Below are 14,516 nucleotides of genomic sequence, written 5' to 3'. Positions count from 1 at the left end.
CGCAGGGCAGAGAACAAAGGTGAGGCTTCTCTGGAGTACTGATACCTTAGATATGAATATGCAGGTATAGATGACACTGAGAAAATGGATAGAATCTCTTGCAGGAGAAGAAGTAAGGGTGTAAGGTTCTGGAGGTGGTGTCCTCGACTTCGGAGTTGGAGGCCTCGAAGAGTCTTGAGGCCTGTCTCAAGAAGAGGATCTGTGCCTCAATGGATGCCTCGACTGATGTGGAGAACTGTGCCTCGAACCAGGCAGGTCTCGCTGAGAGGAACGTCAAGGAGTCTTTGTCCTATGCCTCAGGAAGGGCGATGCCTTATGCGAGGAAGGAGGGCTGGAGGCTGGAGATCGAGACACCAAAAGGCATTGAACTCCTTATGTCGAGGTATCTCGAGGCACTGACAAGGACTCGGCTCTTTAAGTAACGTGCTTATGCTCCAGATGAGACACTTGCAAAGACTCGACTCCCTGCATAGAGTGTGTAGGAAGAGGAGGAAGAATGACTGAGGGAGGCAGCGAGGCAAGCTTCTCGTCAGGAGAAGACTTAGCAGATTTGCTTGAGTATGGGGACCCACCGAACGAGGAGGGTTTGATTAAGGTCGAGGCAGAAGTCGGAACCCCTGTGAGAAGCTTGACCGGATTCAAGGTCGAGGTCGAGGAAAGTGGATCCATACCGCCAAAGAGTTTCTCCACCTGATCTCGATGGCGTTTGAGGGCTCGAGGTTGAAGGGTAGCACAGTGGGCACATGACTCTGGACGATGGTCAGGTCCCTAACACTGAACACACCACCTAAGTGGGTCAGTGAAGGAGATCGCACTGGCAACGGCTACACTTCTTGAAGCCTGTGACCGGACGGTACATAAAAGGAAATATTACCTCAGTGAGATGGAAGCCCGCAGGCTGAGGCCGCGAGGCAGGCCCCGCCGTGACACAAAAGAAAAATAAAGTCAAGTTTTTTGTTTGTTGTTTTTTTTTAAATGAAAACGTGCAAAGAAACACAGCAACCCTGTAAAACAATAAACACGAGCTGCGGTGAGGGAAGGCACAAAGTAGAACTGAGTCTAGTGCAGTTTTGTGTTCAATATATGGCTGAACGAGTTTTTATGTCCCTGAATGCATGGGGCAGGAGTGCAAGCAGATCATTCCTGCCATGGTTTACCACTGGATCACCAGGGATTTTAAAAGGTACCATTTTTACAATCGGAAAGGCAGAAGAGATTTGAGAATTATAATTTTATTGGTTTAAAAGAACTTAGAGCCCTGACATTAAAGCTGACTCTGCTTTCACCTTATTTCCTGCATTTATGAGCTGGGCTTGGGGCCTGAGCATTTAAAAAGTGATGAGTTTTGAGTTTAGACAGCATCTTGCTAAGGTTACCAGATTTTACGATTGTAAAATCTAGACCCATGGCCCCACCCCCAAGGCCTGCCTGGTTCCACCCAGCCTTGCCATGTTCGGCCCAAGTCACGCACCATTCCGCCCCATCCCCCCAACCTCTTCTCATGCTCGGAGCCACCTTGGAAGGGCATCTGCGCATGTGAAGGTGTGATTAATTATTTCAGTGATAGGTGATTATTAGGTGATAATTATTAGTCAGCCAGGGCAGTCGGTGGGAGGGATCTCTCCTATCCTGGCCCACCGCTAGACCACCAGGTTTTATGGCAGACCCAGTGCAGGCCTACAGGGCATCAGGAGGGAGGGGGGAAAGGGTGCAGAAACTGGCAGGGCAATAAGGGAGAGGGGACAGGGTACAGAGCCTGGTAGGGCAGGGAGGGATGGGAGATAGAGTTCAGAGCCAGGGAGGGAGGAAGAGGCCTGGTTACAAAGCTGGGAAGGGTGTTTGAATTTAAATCCCCCCTTCCTGGTTTATATTTGAGTCAACCTTTTTTCCTCCTTTTTGGGGACAAAAGGTTATCTTATTTATATTTGGGTTGGTTTATAATCGAGTATTTATGATATCTATACACACTGTATATACTCAAATATAAACTAAGATTTTCGGACCCAAAAATGGGGATCTTGGTTTATATTTGGGTCTCTGTATTTTTCTTACTTGCTTCCTTCTTCCCTCTCCCTTTTTTCCACCTGCTAATCAGTACTTCTGTTCCCAACCCTGCTTGACTAGCATTTCAGTCCTACTATCTCGCCACCAGATGACTAATACATTTGTTACCCCCCCCCCCCCCCCCCCAAGCACTGACTGCCTGACCAGCATTGTTCTTACTGGTACACTTCTTTTGCTCTCGAAGCTGACACCAATGCTGTGGACCAGTGCGGGGCCTTAAGTACCTGTGCTTGCTCAAACCCTTTGCCGGCTCTTTCCCTTTCTGAGATTCTCTGAGAATATAGGAGCAGGCAGGCCTTGAGCAACACACAGCATCAATGTCAGTTTTGGGCAGGAAAAGAATTGCACTGGTAAGAGCAATGCTGGTCAGCTGTTCCATGCCATGGGGGGAGAGAAGGAGTTTACAGATGTGCAAGACTGAGAGCATTGGTACTATTCTAAAGCCGAAAAATGGAGGAGCTTCTAATAGCCCACTTTGTTGAAAGGAAACATTTGTTGAGTAGTTGTACTGTTTTTTGTTGCAGCAATTTGTTTCTTGGCATTTAAGGCAACAAGAATAAAAATTGTTCTTATTTCAGTTCAGTGGAACTTCAAGGATTAAATGTCATGGTAGAATGGTCAGCTTTTTTCTTTTTTTCTTTTTTTTTGGGGGGGGGGGTTGATTTCATGGCAGATTCATTGTGAATAGAAGGAAACTGGTGACACTGAAAGTTTCAAATGTTGGCATCTGATTTCCTTTATTGCCATTTTGTTATATTGTAGTGACTGAACAGTGTTGAGCTTCTCCTGAAACAACAGGAATTGTAAAACAGGGACTCTGTGTGTTTATGAATTTGTCTATTTGCATTCGTAATGTATGCTTTGGAAAGTGAAGTAGCATTTGAAGCATAGACAACTGTATTGAGCTAAATGTTTGTTATGTGAGAGACTGCATTTTCAACTGGTGGTCATAGTAATTTTCAAATAACTGGACATTTTATAAAGAATTTAAATCATAAGGATAATATGTAGAAATAAAAAGAAACAAAACAAAAATAATCTAAGTGATTCCTTTTTTATTGGACTAACAAGCACAGATTAGCTTTCAAAGGTAATCTTTCTTCTTCAGATCAGAGATAAGCAAAGTATATAAGAGTAAAACATCAAAATATTCAAATGATAGTCTTACAGGAAGAGGGAAGGGAGGGATGGAGATCATAGGGATATAAATTATAGTGGACTCTTTTTTTTTTTAAGGCCCAAGATGGCATGATGAGTTAAAGTTCTGAATTCTCATGTTTTTCTCCACTTATTGAGATGTTTGTTGGAATTTGTTTGATATGATGTTTGGCACATTTTGCCCTTTTTGATTCAGTCCTTTAAAAATGTTCTGTTTGTAAGAAATAGTTATATTTTTGACTTTTGGAGTTTACTACTTCAGGAAATCAAAGAGGATACATTGTAAAGTTAAATAGTGTATTTAAACTGATGGCAAATTCCTGTTTTTGTAGATTGGCTCACCATGAGAACCTAAATTTCTAACCTTGGTTAATATTAGAGTCTACCTTTCCTCCCTCCCCCCCCCCCCTTTTATTTTTTGGGGTGGGGGAAAGGTTACCTCAGTTTATATTTGGATCATTTTATATTTGAGTGTATATGATATGTATGTGTACAGAATATCATACACACACACATAGATGTTAATATATAGTTAGAAACAAAGAGCAGTGTTTTGCTTCACATTTTCTAAATATTCACAATGATTGTTTTATATTTAAAGAACAGCAAAATATTGTGTTTTGTCAGCCAAGGACAATAATAGTTTAATCATAATTTATTTTAAACAGCTACTGATAATACAACCAATCAACACATTAAGTGGTGCCAACACTGGCATCTTGCTAAATAATCTCTAGATGTTGAGCTGAGAGTACATCTTTCAAAGATAAGTCAACAAGAGCAATCGGAGCAGAAAATTAGAATTTGGTATTTCAGAATTAAAATACAGCTAAAGTAAAATTTTAATTGGGGTGATCTGCAAGGGCACTTGATGTAATGATCTCTTTCATTTGTTACTAATTGTTTCTTTCTGGTAAAGAAGAAACATGTACATGAACATTGCTGAATTGGGTAAAGATTGCAGTTGCTTTAGCAGCAAGGTTTTGTAAAAGCTGCATTCCATTCATCCTGCATAGTTCTCGTTAGTAAATAATTTGTATACTGCTGGCCTATCATGTGTTGCATCATGGCATTGCCATACTATGTGCACAGATATATCATTGGTAGTGTGATAGCAGTTTTTAGCACAGGGAGCTGCGCTGAATGCCCCGCGTTGCTCCTGACACTCATAGGTTCCCTGCCCTAGAAACCACTATCGCGGTTTAGTAAATGGGGGCCATAGTGCAAAATATAGACATCAGATATAAATTTGGACACATTTTGATCACTAAATTTAAAATAAAATCATTTTTCTTACTTTTGCTGTCTGGTGATTTCTTGAGTCTCTGGTTGCAGTTCCTTCTTCTGACTATAAATCCAATATTTCTTTCTTTCTGCCTCTTCTCCAGAACTCATTCCATTCCCCATCCAACATCTCTCTCTGCCTCTCCATGAATCCAACTTTTTCTTCCTCTCTCCCTGACCCCTCCCCTTTCTTTCTTTCTCTCTCTCTCTGTGCCCCCTTTCTTTCTTTCTGTCTGTCTTTCTTCCTCTCTCCCTGCCCCCCTTTTTTTCTTTCTGTCTTTCTTTCTCACTGCCCACCCCCCTCTCCCAGCTACAGCCACCTCTTCCTCCCTGCTTCCCTGATGCCAGGCCAGGCACATACAAGCCTTTCTCCCCAATGTCAATTTTGACGTCGGAGAGGAAGTTCCGGGCCAGTCAAGCAGCGATTGGCTGGCCCAGAACTTCCTCTCCGACGTCAGAATTGACATCCGGGGAGAAGGCTGTGGGCCCGGTGCTTGTATGCACCAGGCGTGGCGTCAGGAAAGCAGGGAGAACAGAACGCAAAGGCAATGTAAGTCTGTTGCGGAGCCCGGGATGAGTTCCGCGATCGACTCACATTGCCTTTGCGGTCTACTGGTTGATTTATACACACAACCAGGAAAGAGGGGCAGGGGAGGTTATCTCTTTTGTTTTATTCCTTGACTGAATGTACTGGAGGGGAGGGAAATTCATTTTGTATTGTTATTAACTGGTTGTAAGTGCTGATTCTGAGTATTACTGTATGTATAATTTTATGCACTTTGTATTAGCTTTGAAAATTGAATAAAGATTAAAAAAAAAAACCACACAAAAAAATGCATTCCTTTCCATAAGAAAATAAAATAAGATTAACCAATCAGTAGAGGAAGTCACACATTTAGATGCTGATTGGGCTCACAACATGAAACTGAAACTTAATAAAGAAAAAAAAACCCAAAATTTTACTGATAAGCCAACCAGGAATCACCTACAATGACACTCATAAGAACATAAGAATAGCCTTATTGTGTCATACCAATGGTCCATCAAGCCCAGTAGCTTGGTGTCACGGTGGCCAATCCAGGTCACTAGTACTTGGCCAAAACCAAAAGAGTAGCAAGATTCCATGCTATTGATCCAGGGCAAGCAGAGGCTTCCTCTATGTCTTAATAAGAGACTAAGGACTTTTCCTCCAGGAATTTGTCCAAACCTTTCTTAAAGCCAGCTACACTATCCGCTTTTACCACAACATCTGGCAACGCGTTCCAGAGCTTAACTCTTCTCTTAGTGAAAAAAATATGTCCTCCTATTGTTTTGAAAAATATTTCCCTGCAGTTTCATCGAGTGTCCCCTAGTCTTTGTAATTTCTGATGGAGTGAAAAATCGATCCACCTGTACCCATTCTACTCCACTCAGGATTTTGTAGACTTCAATCATATCTCCCCTCAGCCTTCTCTTTCCAACTGAAGAGCCCTAACCTTTTTAGTCTTTCCTCATATGAGAGGAGTTCTATCCCCTTTATCATCTTGGTTGCTCTTCTTTGAACCTTTTCTATTGCCACTATATCCTTCTTGAGATAAGGAGACCAGAAATGAACACAGTACTCCAGGTGAGGTTGCGATAAAGAGGCATTATAATATATTTAGTCTTTTAAAATAGTTCCTAGCATCTTATTTGCTTTTTTGGCTGCTGCCACACATTGAGCAGAAGGTTTCATCTATTGTCTACAATGACACCCAGATATCTTTCTTGGGCACTAAACCCCAAGGTGGACCCCAGCATCCAGTAACTATGATTTGGGCTATTCTTCCCAATATGCATCACTTTCCATGTGTCCACATTAAATTTTATCTGCCACTTAGACACCCAGTCTAACAATTTCCTAAGGTCTGTCTGCAATGATTCATAATTCACATGCATTTTAACAGCTTTGAACAGTTTAGTGTCATCTGCAAATTTAATCACCTCACTCATCATTCCAATTTCCAGATCATTTATAAATAAGTTAAATAGCACCGGTCCCCATACAGTTCCTGTAGCACTCCACTGTTTAGTCTCCTCCATTGAAAAAAATGACCATTTAACCCTACCCTCTATTTTCTATCCAATAAGCAATTCCTAATCTACAATTTAACTTTGCCTCCTCCCATGAAACTTTAATTTTCTCAAGACCCTTTAATGAGGAACTTTGTCAAAAGCTTTCTGAAAATCTAGATACACTAGGGGCTCCTGTTACAAAGGTGCGCTAGCCAAAAAATTACCGCCTGCTTAAAAGGAGGCGGTAGTGGCTAGCGTGAGCTAAGCGTGCGCTAAAACCGCTAGCGGCCTTTGTAAAAGGAGCCCTATATCAACTGGCTCACCTTTATCCACATGTGTATTCATACCTTTAAAGAAGTCAAGCAAATTGTTGAGACAAGATCTCCCTCAGCTGAACCCATGCTGACTCTGTCTCATTAAATCATGTTTGTCTACGACGTGTGTTCCACAATTTTATTTTTTATAATTTTTTCCAACATTTTACCCGGTACTGAAGTCAGGCTGTAATTTCCTGGATCTCCCCTGGAGTCCTTTCTAAAAATCAGCATAGCATTGGCCACCCTCAATTCTTCAGGTACTACAGAGGATTTAGCTACACTGCATAATGCCCCACTGAAACCAGAATTAGAACTGAGAATACTAGGGATTATATTCGTAAATTCTTTATTCATTTTCAGACTTACAATAAGTGTGACAATATGTCCAAACAAATTAACAATAAATAAATCACTTAATAATCATCAATGATACAAATAATATGCCCTTATCACCCATCCTCCCCCCCATTCCCATCCTCATCCTATAGTCAAATATCATGCACAGTATGTAATCATAAAATTACCCCCCTTACCATTGAACTCGTAAATTTAAGGGAAAAAAGTCATCTACTCAGTACAAAACTTTGTCAATGGCTCCCACACATCTTGAAATTCCCTGAAACATCCCCGCTGTATTGCAATAACTCTCTCCATTTTATATACCTGACATAAGGAATTCCATCAAAACCTATAATTTAATCTACTCCAGTTTTTCCAATTATACGTTATTTGTTGAATGGCAACACCAGTCATTATGAGCAATAATTTGTTATTATTTGCAGAAATCTGACTTTTTGCTCTCATTGTCATACCAAATAGCACAGTATCATATGATAATGCCACTGGGTTGTCCAATAAAAAGTTAATTTGGTCCCAAATTGATTTCCAAAAATTCATAATAAATGGACAATAGAATAATAAATGATCTAAAGTCCCTGCTTCGAGATGACAGTACCAACATTTATTAGACTTAGAGCTATCCAATTTTTGTAACCGAACAGGGGTCCATAATGCTCTATGTAACAGAAAATACCAAGTTTGTCTTCTAGGGATTATATTCGACAAGAACCTATTCTAGAGGCACAAATGTGTACATAAATCAAGTAAATATTCACAACACTGAGAAGAATTTCGCATTGCTTTGCCAAAGAAAACTTTCACATCTTGGTTCAGTTACTTGTACTATCCCAACTGGATTATTGCAATGTCTTTAATGTAGGTTGCAAAGAAAATATATTGAAAAAAAAACTACAAACCATTCAAAATGTAACAGCAAGATTTTTTTTCTCAGCAACCAAATATGTTGAAGTGACACCCCTGTACCTTAAACTACACTGGCTCCCCTTCGAAGCAAGATATATTTTTATACTATATAAACTGATCTTTTTATTTTTAATAAATATTTTTATTATTTTCAAAAATACCTAAGAACATAAGAATTGCCGCTGCTGGGTCAGACCAGTGGTCCATCGTGCCCAGCAGTCCGCTCATGCGGCAGCCCTTTGGTCAAACACCAGCGCCCTAACTGAGACTGGCCCTACATGCATACATTCCGGTTCAGCAGGAACTTGTCTAACTTCGTCTTGAATCCCTGAAGGGTGTTTTCCCTTATAACAGACTCCGGAAGAACGTTCCAGTTTTCTGCCACTCTCTGGGTGAAGAAGAACTTCCTTAAGTTTATACGGAATCTATCCCCTTTTAACTTTAGGGAGTGCCCTCTCGTTCTCCCTACCTTGGAAAGGGTGAACAACCTGTCCTTATCTACTAATTCTATTCTCTTCAGTACCTTGAATGTTTCGATAATGTCCCCTCTCAATCTCCTCTGTTCGAGAGAGAAGAGGCCCAGTTTCTCCAATCTCTCACTGTACGGCAACTCCTCCAGCCCTTTAACCATTTTGGTCGCTCTTCTCTGGACCCTTTCGAGTAGTACTGTGTCCTTCTTCATGTACTGTGACCAGTGCTGGATGCAGTACTCCAGGTGAGGGCGTACCAGTGCCCAGTACAGTGGCATGATAACCTTCTTTGATCTGTTTGTGATCCCCTTCTTTATCATTCTGCATCAAGCATTCTGTTTGCCCTTTTTGCCGCCGCCACACATTGCGCGGACAGCTTCATCAACTTGTCGATCAGAACTCCCAAGTCTCTTTCCTGGGAGGTCTCTCCAAGTACCCCTCGGACATCCTGTATTCGTGCATGAGATTTTTGTTGCCGACATGCATCACTTTACATTTATCTACGTTGAACCTCATCTACCATGTTGATGCCCATTTCTCGAGCCTGATTATGTCACGTTGCAGATCTTCGCAATCCTCCTGTGTCTTCACTACTCTGAATAACTTTGTATCGTCTACAAATTTAATCACCTCACTCATCATACCTATGTCCAGATTGTTTATAAAGATGTTGAAGATCACGGGTCCAAGCACCGGCACCCCACTGGTGACGCTCTTCCATTCCAAGTATCGTCCATTTAGCCCCACTCTCTGTTTCCTATGATCCAGCCAGTTTTTAATCCATGTGAGTATTTCACCCTCGATTCCATGGCACGCAATTTTCTGAAGTAGTCGTTCATGCGGAACCTTATCATACGCCTTCTGAAAATCTAGATATACAATATCGACCGGGTCGCCCTTGTCTATCTGCCTGTTTACTCCCTCAAAGAAGTACAGCAAGTTTGTCAAACAAGATCTGGCTTTGCTGAAACCGTGCTGGCTGGTCCTCATCAGACCGTGTCCGTCAAGGTGATAAGAACATAAGAACATAAGAATTGCCACTGCTGGGTCAGGCCAGTACGCTCACTCGGCGGGCCCTAGGTCAAGATCAGTGCTCCAAATGAGTCCAGTCTCACCAGTTTAGTATGAACTTGTCCAACTTTGTCTTGAAACCCTGGAGGGTGTTTTTCCCTATAACAGACTCCGGAAGAGCGTTCCAGTTTTCTACCACTCTCTGGGTGAAGAAAAATTTCCTTATGTTTGTACGGAATCTGTCCCCTTTCAACTTTAGAGAGTGTCCTCTCGTTCTCCCTACCTTGGAGAGGGTGAACAGTCTGTCTTTCTCTACTAAGTATTCTCTTCAGTATTTGAATGTTTCGATCATGTCGCAGTCTCCTCTTTTCAAGGAAGAAGAGATCCAGCTTCTCCAATCTCTTACTGTATGGCAATTCTTCCATCCCCTTAACCATTTTAGTCACTCTTCTCTGGACCCTTTCGAGTAGTACTGTGTCCTTCTTCATGTATGGCGACCAGTGCTGGCCGCAGTACTCCAAGTGAGGGTGCACCATGGCCCAGTACAGCGGCATGATAACCTTCTCTGATCTTTTTGTGATCCTCTTTTTGATCATTCCTAGCATTCTGTTTGCCCTTTTTGCCGCCGCAGTGCATTGTGCAGATGGCTTCATGGACTTGTCGATCAGAACTCCCAAGTCCCTTTCCTGGGAGGTCTCTCCAAGTACCGCCCCGGACATCCTGTAGTCGTGCATGAGATTTTTGGTCACATCACTTTGCACTTATTCACGTTGAACCTCATTTGCCATGTCAATGCCCATTTCTCGAGCTTGATTATGAGGAATGGGGAACAGGATGCAAAGCCTAGCAGGGCAAAGTAGGGCAAGGCAAGGCACTGCACTTGAATATTAACTTCTATAATCTTTCCCGGTACCGAGGTCAGACTCACCAGTCTGTAGTTACCCGGATCCCCCCTCGAACCTTTCTTGAAGATCGGAGTAACATTCGCCACCTTCCAGTCCTCCGGAATCTTTCCCAATTTGATCAACAGATTGGCTATTAGTTGAAGCAGTTCAGCTATGGTCCCTTTCAGTTCCTTGATGACCCTCGGATGGATGCCATCCGGTCCCGGGGATTTATCGCTCTTTAGTCTATCAATCTGCCTGCATACCTCATCTAGACTGACCGTCAATCCTGTCAGTTTCTCTTCTTCATTTCCAGCATATAGCATATATCCTGTACATCTTCTTCGGTAAATACAGGCGCAAAAAATGTGTTCAGTTTGTCGGCAATTTCTTTATCTTCCTTTAGCACTCCTTTTATTCCACGATCTTCCAACGGCTCCACCACTTCCTTTGCGGTTCGTTTCCCCTTAATATATTGAAAGAACGGCTTGAAGTTTTTCGCCTCCTTAGCTATTTTTTCCTCATAGTCTCTTTTGGCCCCTTTCACCGCCTTTTGGCACCTGCGTTGATGTTGTTTGTGCTTATTCCAGTTTTTGTCTGTTTTTCACCTTCTAATACATACAAAACAATAATAATAACATACACTTCCAATACCTACAATGCAATAATAATAATAATAATACACACATTACTACAACTTAATGAGGACTATGTCTATTATAAAATAACAACCTAAAATAAAACAAAAATTAAATATAGAATAAAATAAAATACTCATAAGCTGAATGCATCCAATTCAGATGGGAGAGAGTTAGGGAAGATTCTCCTTCAAATTTTTACAAAAATCATCCAGGGGGGCCCATTTATTAGTAAAATTAGCAATATTATTCTGTTTAATGGCTATTATTTCCTCATATTTTCTAATTATACTCAAATGATTCCATCATTCAGGAAAGTTGAGTTTAGAATTATCTTTCCAATTGATGGCAATATGGTGGATAGCTAATGTGATCATTGTGTCAAATATTTTGGTATGTGTTGTGGGATCAAAATATCAGGATTTGAGGAGCATAGAATGATGGATTTGTAAGAGATGGGAGGATTATTTTCTAAATGTGTTATAGAAAGTATTCTGGACCAAATATCTGTCCAGAATACTTGTACCTTGGAATATTTATAAAAGAGGTATTTAAGAGTACCGGCCTGCGTATGACAAGACCAACATAGACCTGAAGAAACTGAATGTTTAAACTTAGTGATTTTATTAGGGTCTAATAGGCCCTATGCAGAATAAAAAAGATTGATTGACAAATTGAGGCTGACATGGTGGGATGTGCTGATAAAGACCAGAAAGAGTTCCAATTAGTTTTATCTGGAATTAAGTTCAATTCTTCCCCCCAAAGTTCATCAAAAGAAATTACCTCTTCCCTACCCAATTCACGCATAGTTTTATATAATTTATAAACTCTTTTTTTCTCTATTAAGAGAGACTGTGTGAACTTAATAAAATTTGGTGAGTTAGGAGAAATATCCCTACACATCGGTCTTAGGGAGATGAAGGATTCTATAATCAATTTTGTAATTCAAATTCAGAGAGGTCCAGGATACATTTCATGTTATTTAACGACATAATTTCACCCTGAAAAGTTACTTTAGATAGAACCCATATATTCTTTGATAGACAGGTCTCCTTAATTCCAGAGATAATATGAGATTCTGCTGTCGTTCATGATCTTATAAAATGTAAATATGATTGAAGCTGAAGATTTTAGGATTTTTAAAGAGTTTGAATAAGGATATTTATTCATAAAAGGAAGTAAAGGAAGTAAATGTATAGGCATAGGAGAAATTAGTAATTTCTCGAGTTCCAACCATCTTGGAGTATTCCAATCATCCAGGTTTTCAAACAATAACAGACTTTGGGTGAGTCTAAAAGCTAAGTAGCATCTTTTGAAATCTGGTAAGTTTAAGCTGCCTCTATAGGCAATTTTAATTTGTATAGCGCTATCCTGGGAGGGTTAGATTTCCATAGAAATTTGTTAATTAGACTATCCACCTTCTTATATAAAGACTCTGGGAAAGGCATAGGAATCATACTGAAAATGTAATTTTGTTTGGGTGCTAAAACCATTGTAATGGCTTCAGCTCTACTCTACCAGTAGAGAAAAAGGGGAGACCAGGATTGTGAGATGGTTGTTGTTAACTCAATGATGAATTTGCAATTTAAAGTCAGTGTTTTATTTACAGAGGAACTATTCCAAATGATACACTGATCTTTTTAATCTTCCATGGTGAAACACCAGACTGCATGTTGAATTAAATGGAAATACCACCTAAAGACAAATATAACCTGATCAGCATCTATATGAGACTAAGGAGTCATTTTACTAAGAAACGCTAGCCATTTTAGTGCACGCTAAATGTTAACGCGTCCATTATAGTCTATGGACACATTAGCATTTAGCGTGCACTAAAATGGCTAGCGCACCTTAGTAAAAGGACCCCTAAGATCCCAAATCCTAGAGGAATCAAATACAAAACTTTTCACTCTTCAACCTTCCCATACCTAGTTGCACAATGGTGAAATCCTTTACTAGCAGAATTACTCATAAGGAATACCATCGCCTACCAAAACATTCGTAAAGGTTATCCCCCTAAAAACAACAGGCTATGACCACCAGAAATCAAAGAAGACAGAAACCACCTCTCCTATTTTGATAGATGGCCAAGCTCCCTACAAACTGGGAATGAGACACCCATACCAGAACCTGTAATATCGAGACTACAACACCAGATATAGCCAATCTACTCTCCAAACCATATGCCATAATCATACACCTACACCAACACAAACCAAGTTATCTGTGTCATGACCCCTAATTAAGTAATGTAATCCCTGCAGATGACCAGACACTTCTAAATTGTAAATCGTATTGGGCTCCTTCTGGGGCATATTAGCGATCCATAAATACTAATGTAATGTAATGCAATAATGGTTTTCATATTAATTTTTTTTTAAGTTAGGTCTAGTCAAGGAGAAAAATCTAGAAGTGTGTGACCACATATAGCTCCATGCCAAAAGAGACAGATTAAGTACGCTCTTGTAATTCACAGTAATATGTTTAGAATTCTAGTCCTTTTTTTATTCACTAAATCATTAACTTCTCCAAACATACAATGGGATAAACCAGGATTGATTTAGTCTGATCCTTTAAACATTAAATTATGGGCTCCTTTTACGAAGATGCGCTAAGCATTTTAGCGCACACATGGGATTAGCGTGTGATAGCTGAACATCTACTGCCTGCTCAAAAGGAGACGGTAGCGCCTAGCTCGCGTGCTATTCCATACGTTAAGGCCCTAGCATGGCTTTGTAAAAGGAGCCCTATATGATCTTATCTAGTAGGATTTTTGTTTTGTTTGATTTGGTTTTATATTTCCTAATTGTATTTTTAAAAATTTTAACAGGGTCTACTAAAAGTTGCGATAGACAATGCCAGAGCTCAAGAGAAACAAGTACAGATGGAGAAGACCGAGCTTAAGATGGAACTGTTCAGAGAACGGGAATTAAGGGAAACACTTGAAAAACAGTTAGCAGTGGAACAGAAGAACAGAGGTATTTCTTAAATACAATTTAACTATTACTAACTCGGGTGTTCTTAACCAGTGGGCCTGCACCCCTAAGGGATGCAGGAAGAAATCAAATGGGATGTGGAGAAGAGCTTTGAAGTCTAAGGCTATTTATGAAAACTTTCTAGACAGAGTGAAGGCAGTTATTGATAGTATAACTGTGTGCTATTATAATTGTAGTCAAAATGACTTGCGGGGTAACCAAAACCTTAGAGGGGCATAATCAAAAAATACGTCTAAGTCCATTTTGAGCCTAAGTTGCTAGTCGCCTAAAGTCAGACATGTCTAAAGTCCATTCTCGAAAATACATCCAAAATATATTTTTTTTGAAAATCATGTAATTGTTTTTTTGGGGTTTTTTTTGTAAATAATTTTTATTGAGAAAGCAGCCAACAGCAATA

At 40.4% G+C, this 14,516-nt stretch overlaps 1 protein-coding gene across 7 annotated transcripts in view; it reads left to right on the top strand.

Annotated features, from left to right (window-relative positions):
* DACH1 (dachshund family transcription factor 1) overlaps window positions 1–14,516 on the top strand; it is a 1,064,146-nt gene that overhangs the window by 936,033 nt on the left and 113,597 nt on the right. For all 7 annotated transcript variants that reach the window (XM_033948397.1, XM_033948400.1, XM_033948395.1 and 4 more), the window contains one exon: window positions 13,954–14,101. In XM_033948397.1, the coding sequence (XP_033804288.1) occupies window positions 13,954–14,101 (148 nt within the window). The remainder of the gene's footprint in view (window positions 1–13,953; window positions 14,102–14,516) is intronic.

The sequence above is a fragment of the Geotrypetes seraphini genome, chromosome 6 (genome assembly GCF_902459505.1).
Source record: "Geotrypetes seraphini chromosome 6, aGeoSer1.1, whole genome shotgun sequence".
Lineage (NCBI taxonomy): Eukaryota > Metazoa > Chordata > Amphibia > Gymnophiona > Dermophiidae > Geotrypetes > Geotrypetes seraphini.
This window is presented reverse-complemented; position numbering and strand designations above follow the sequence as displayed.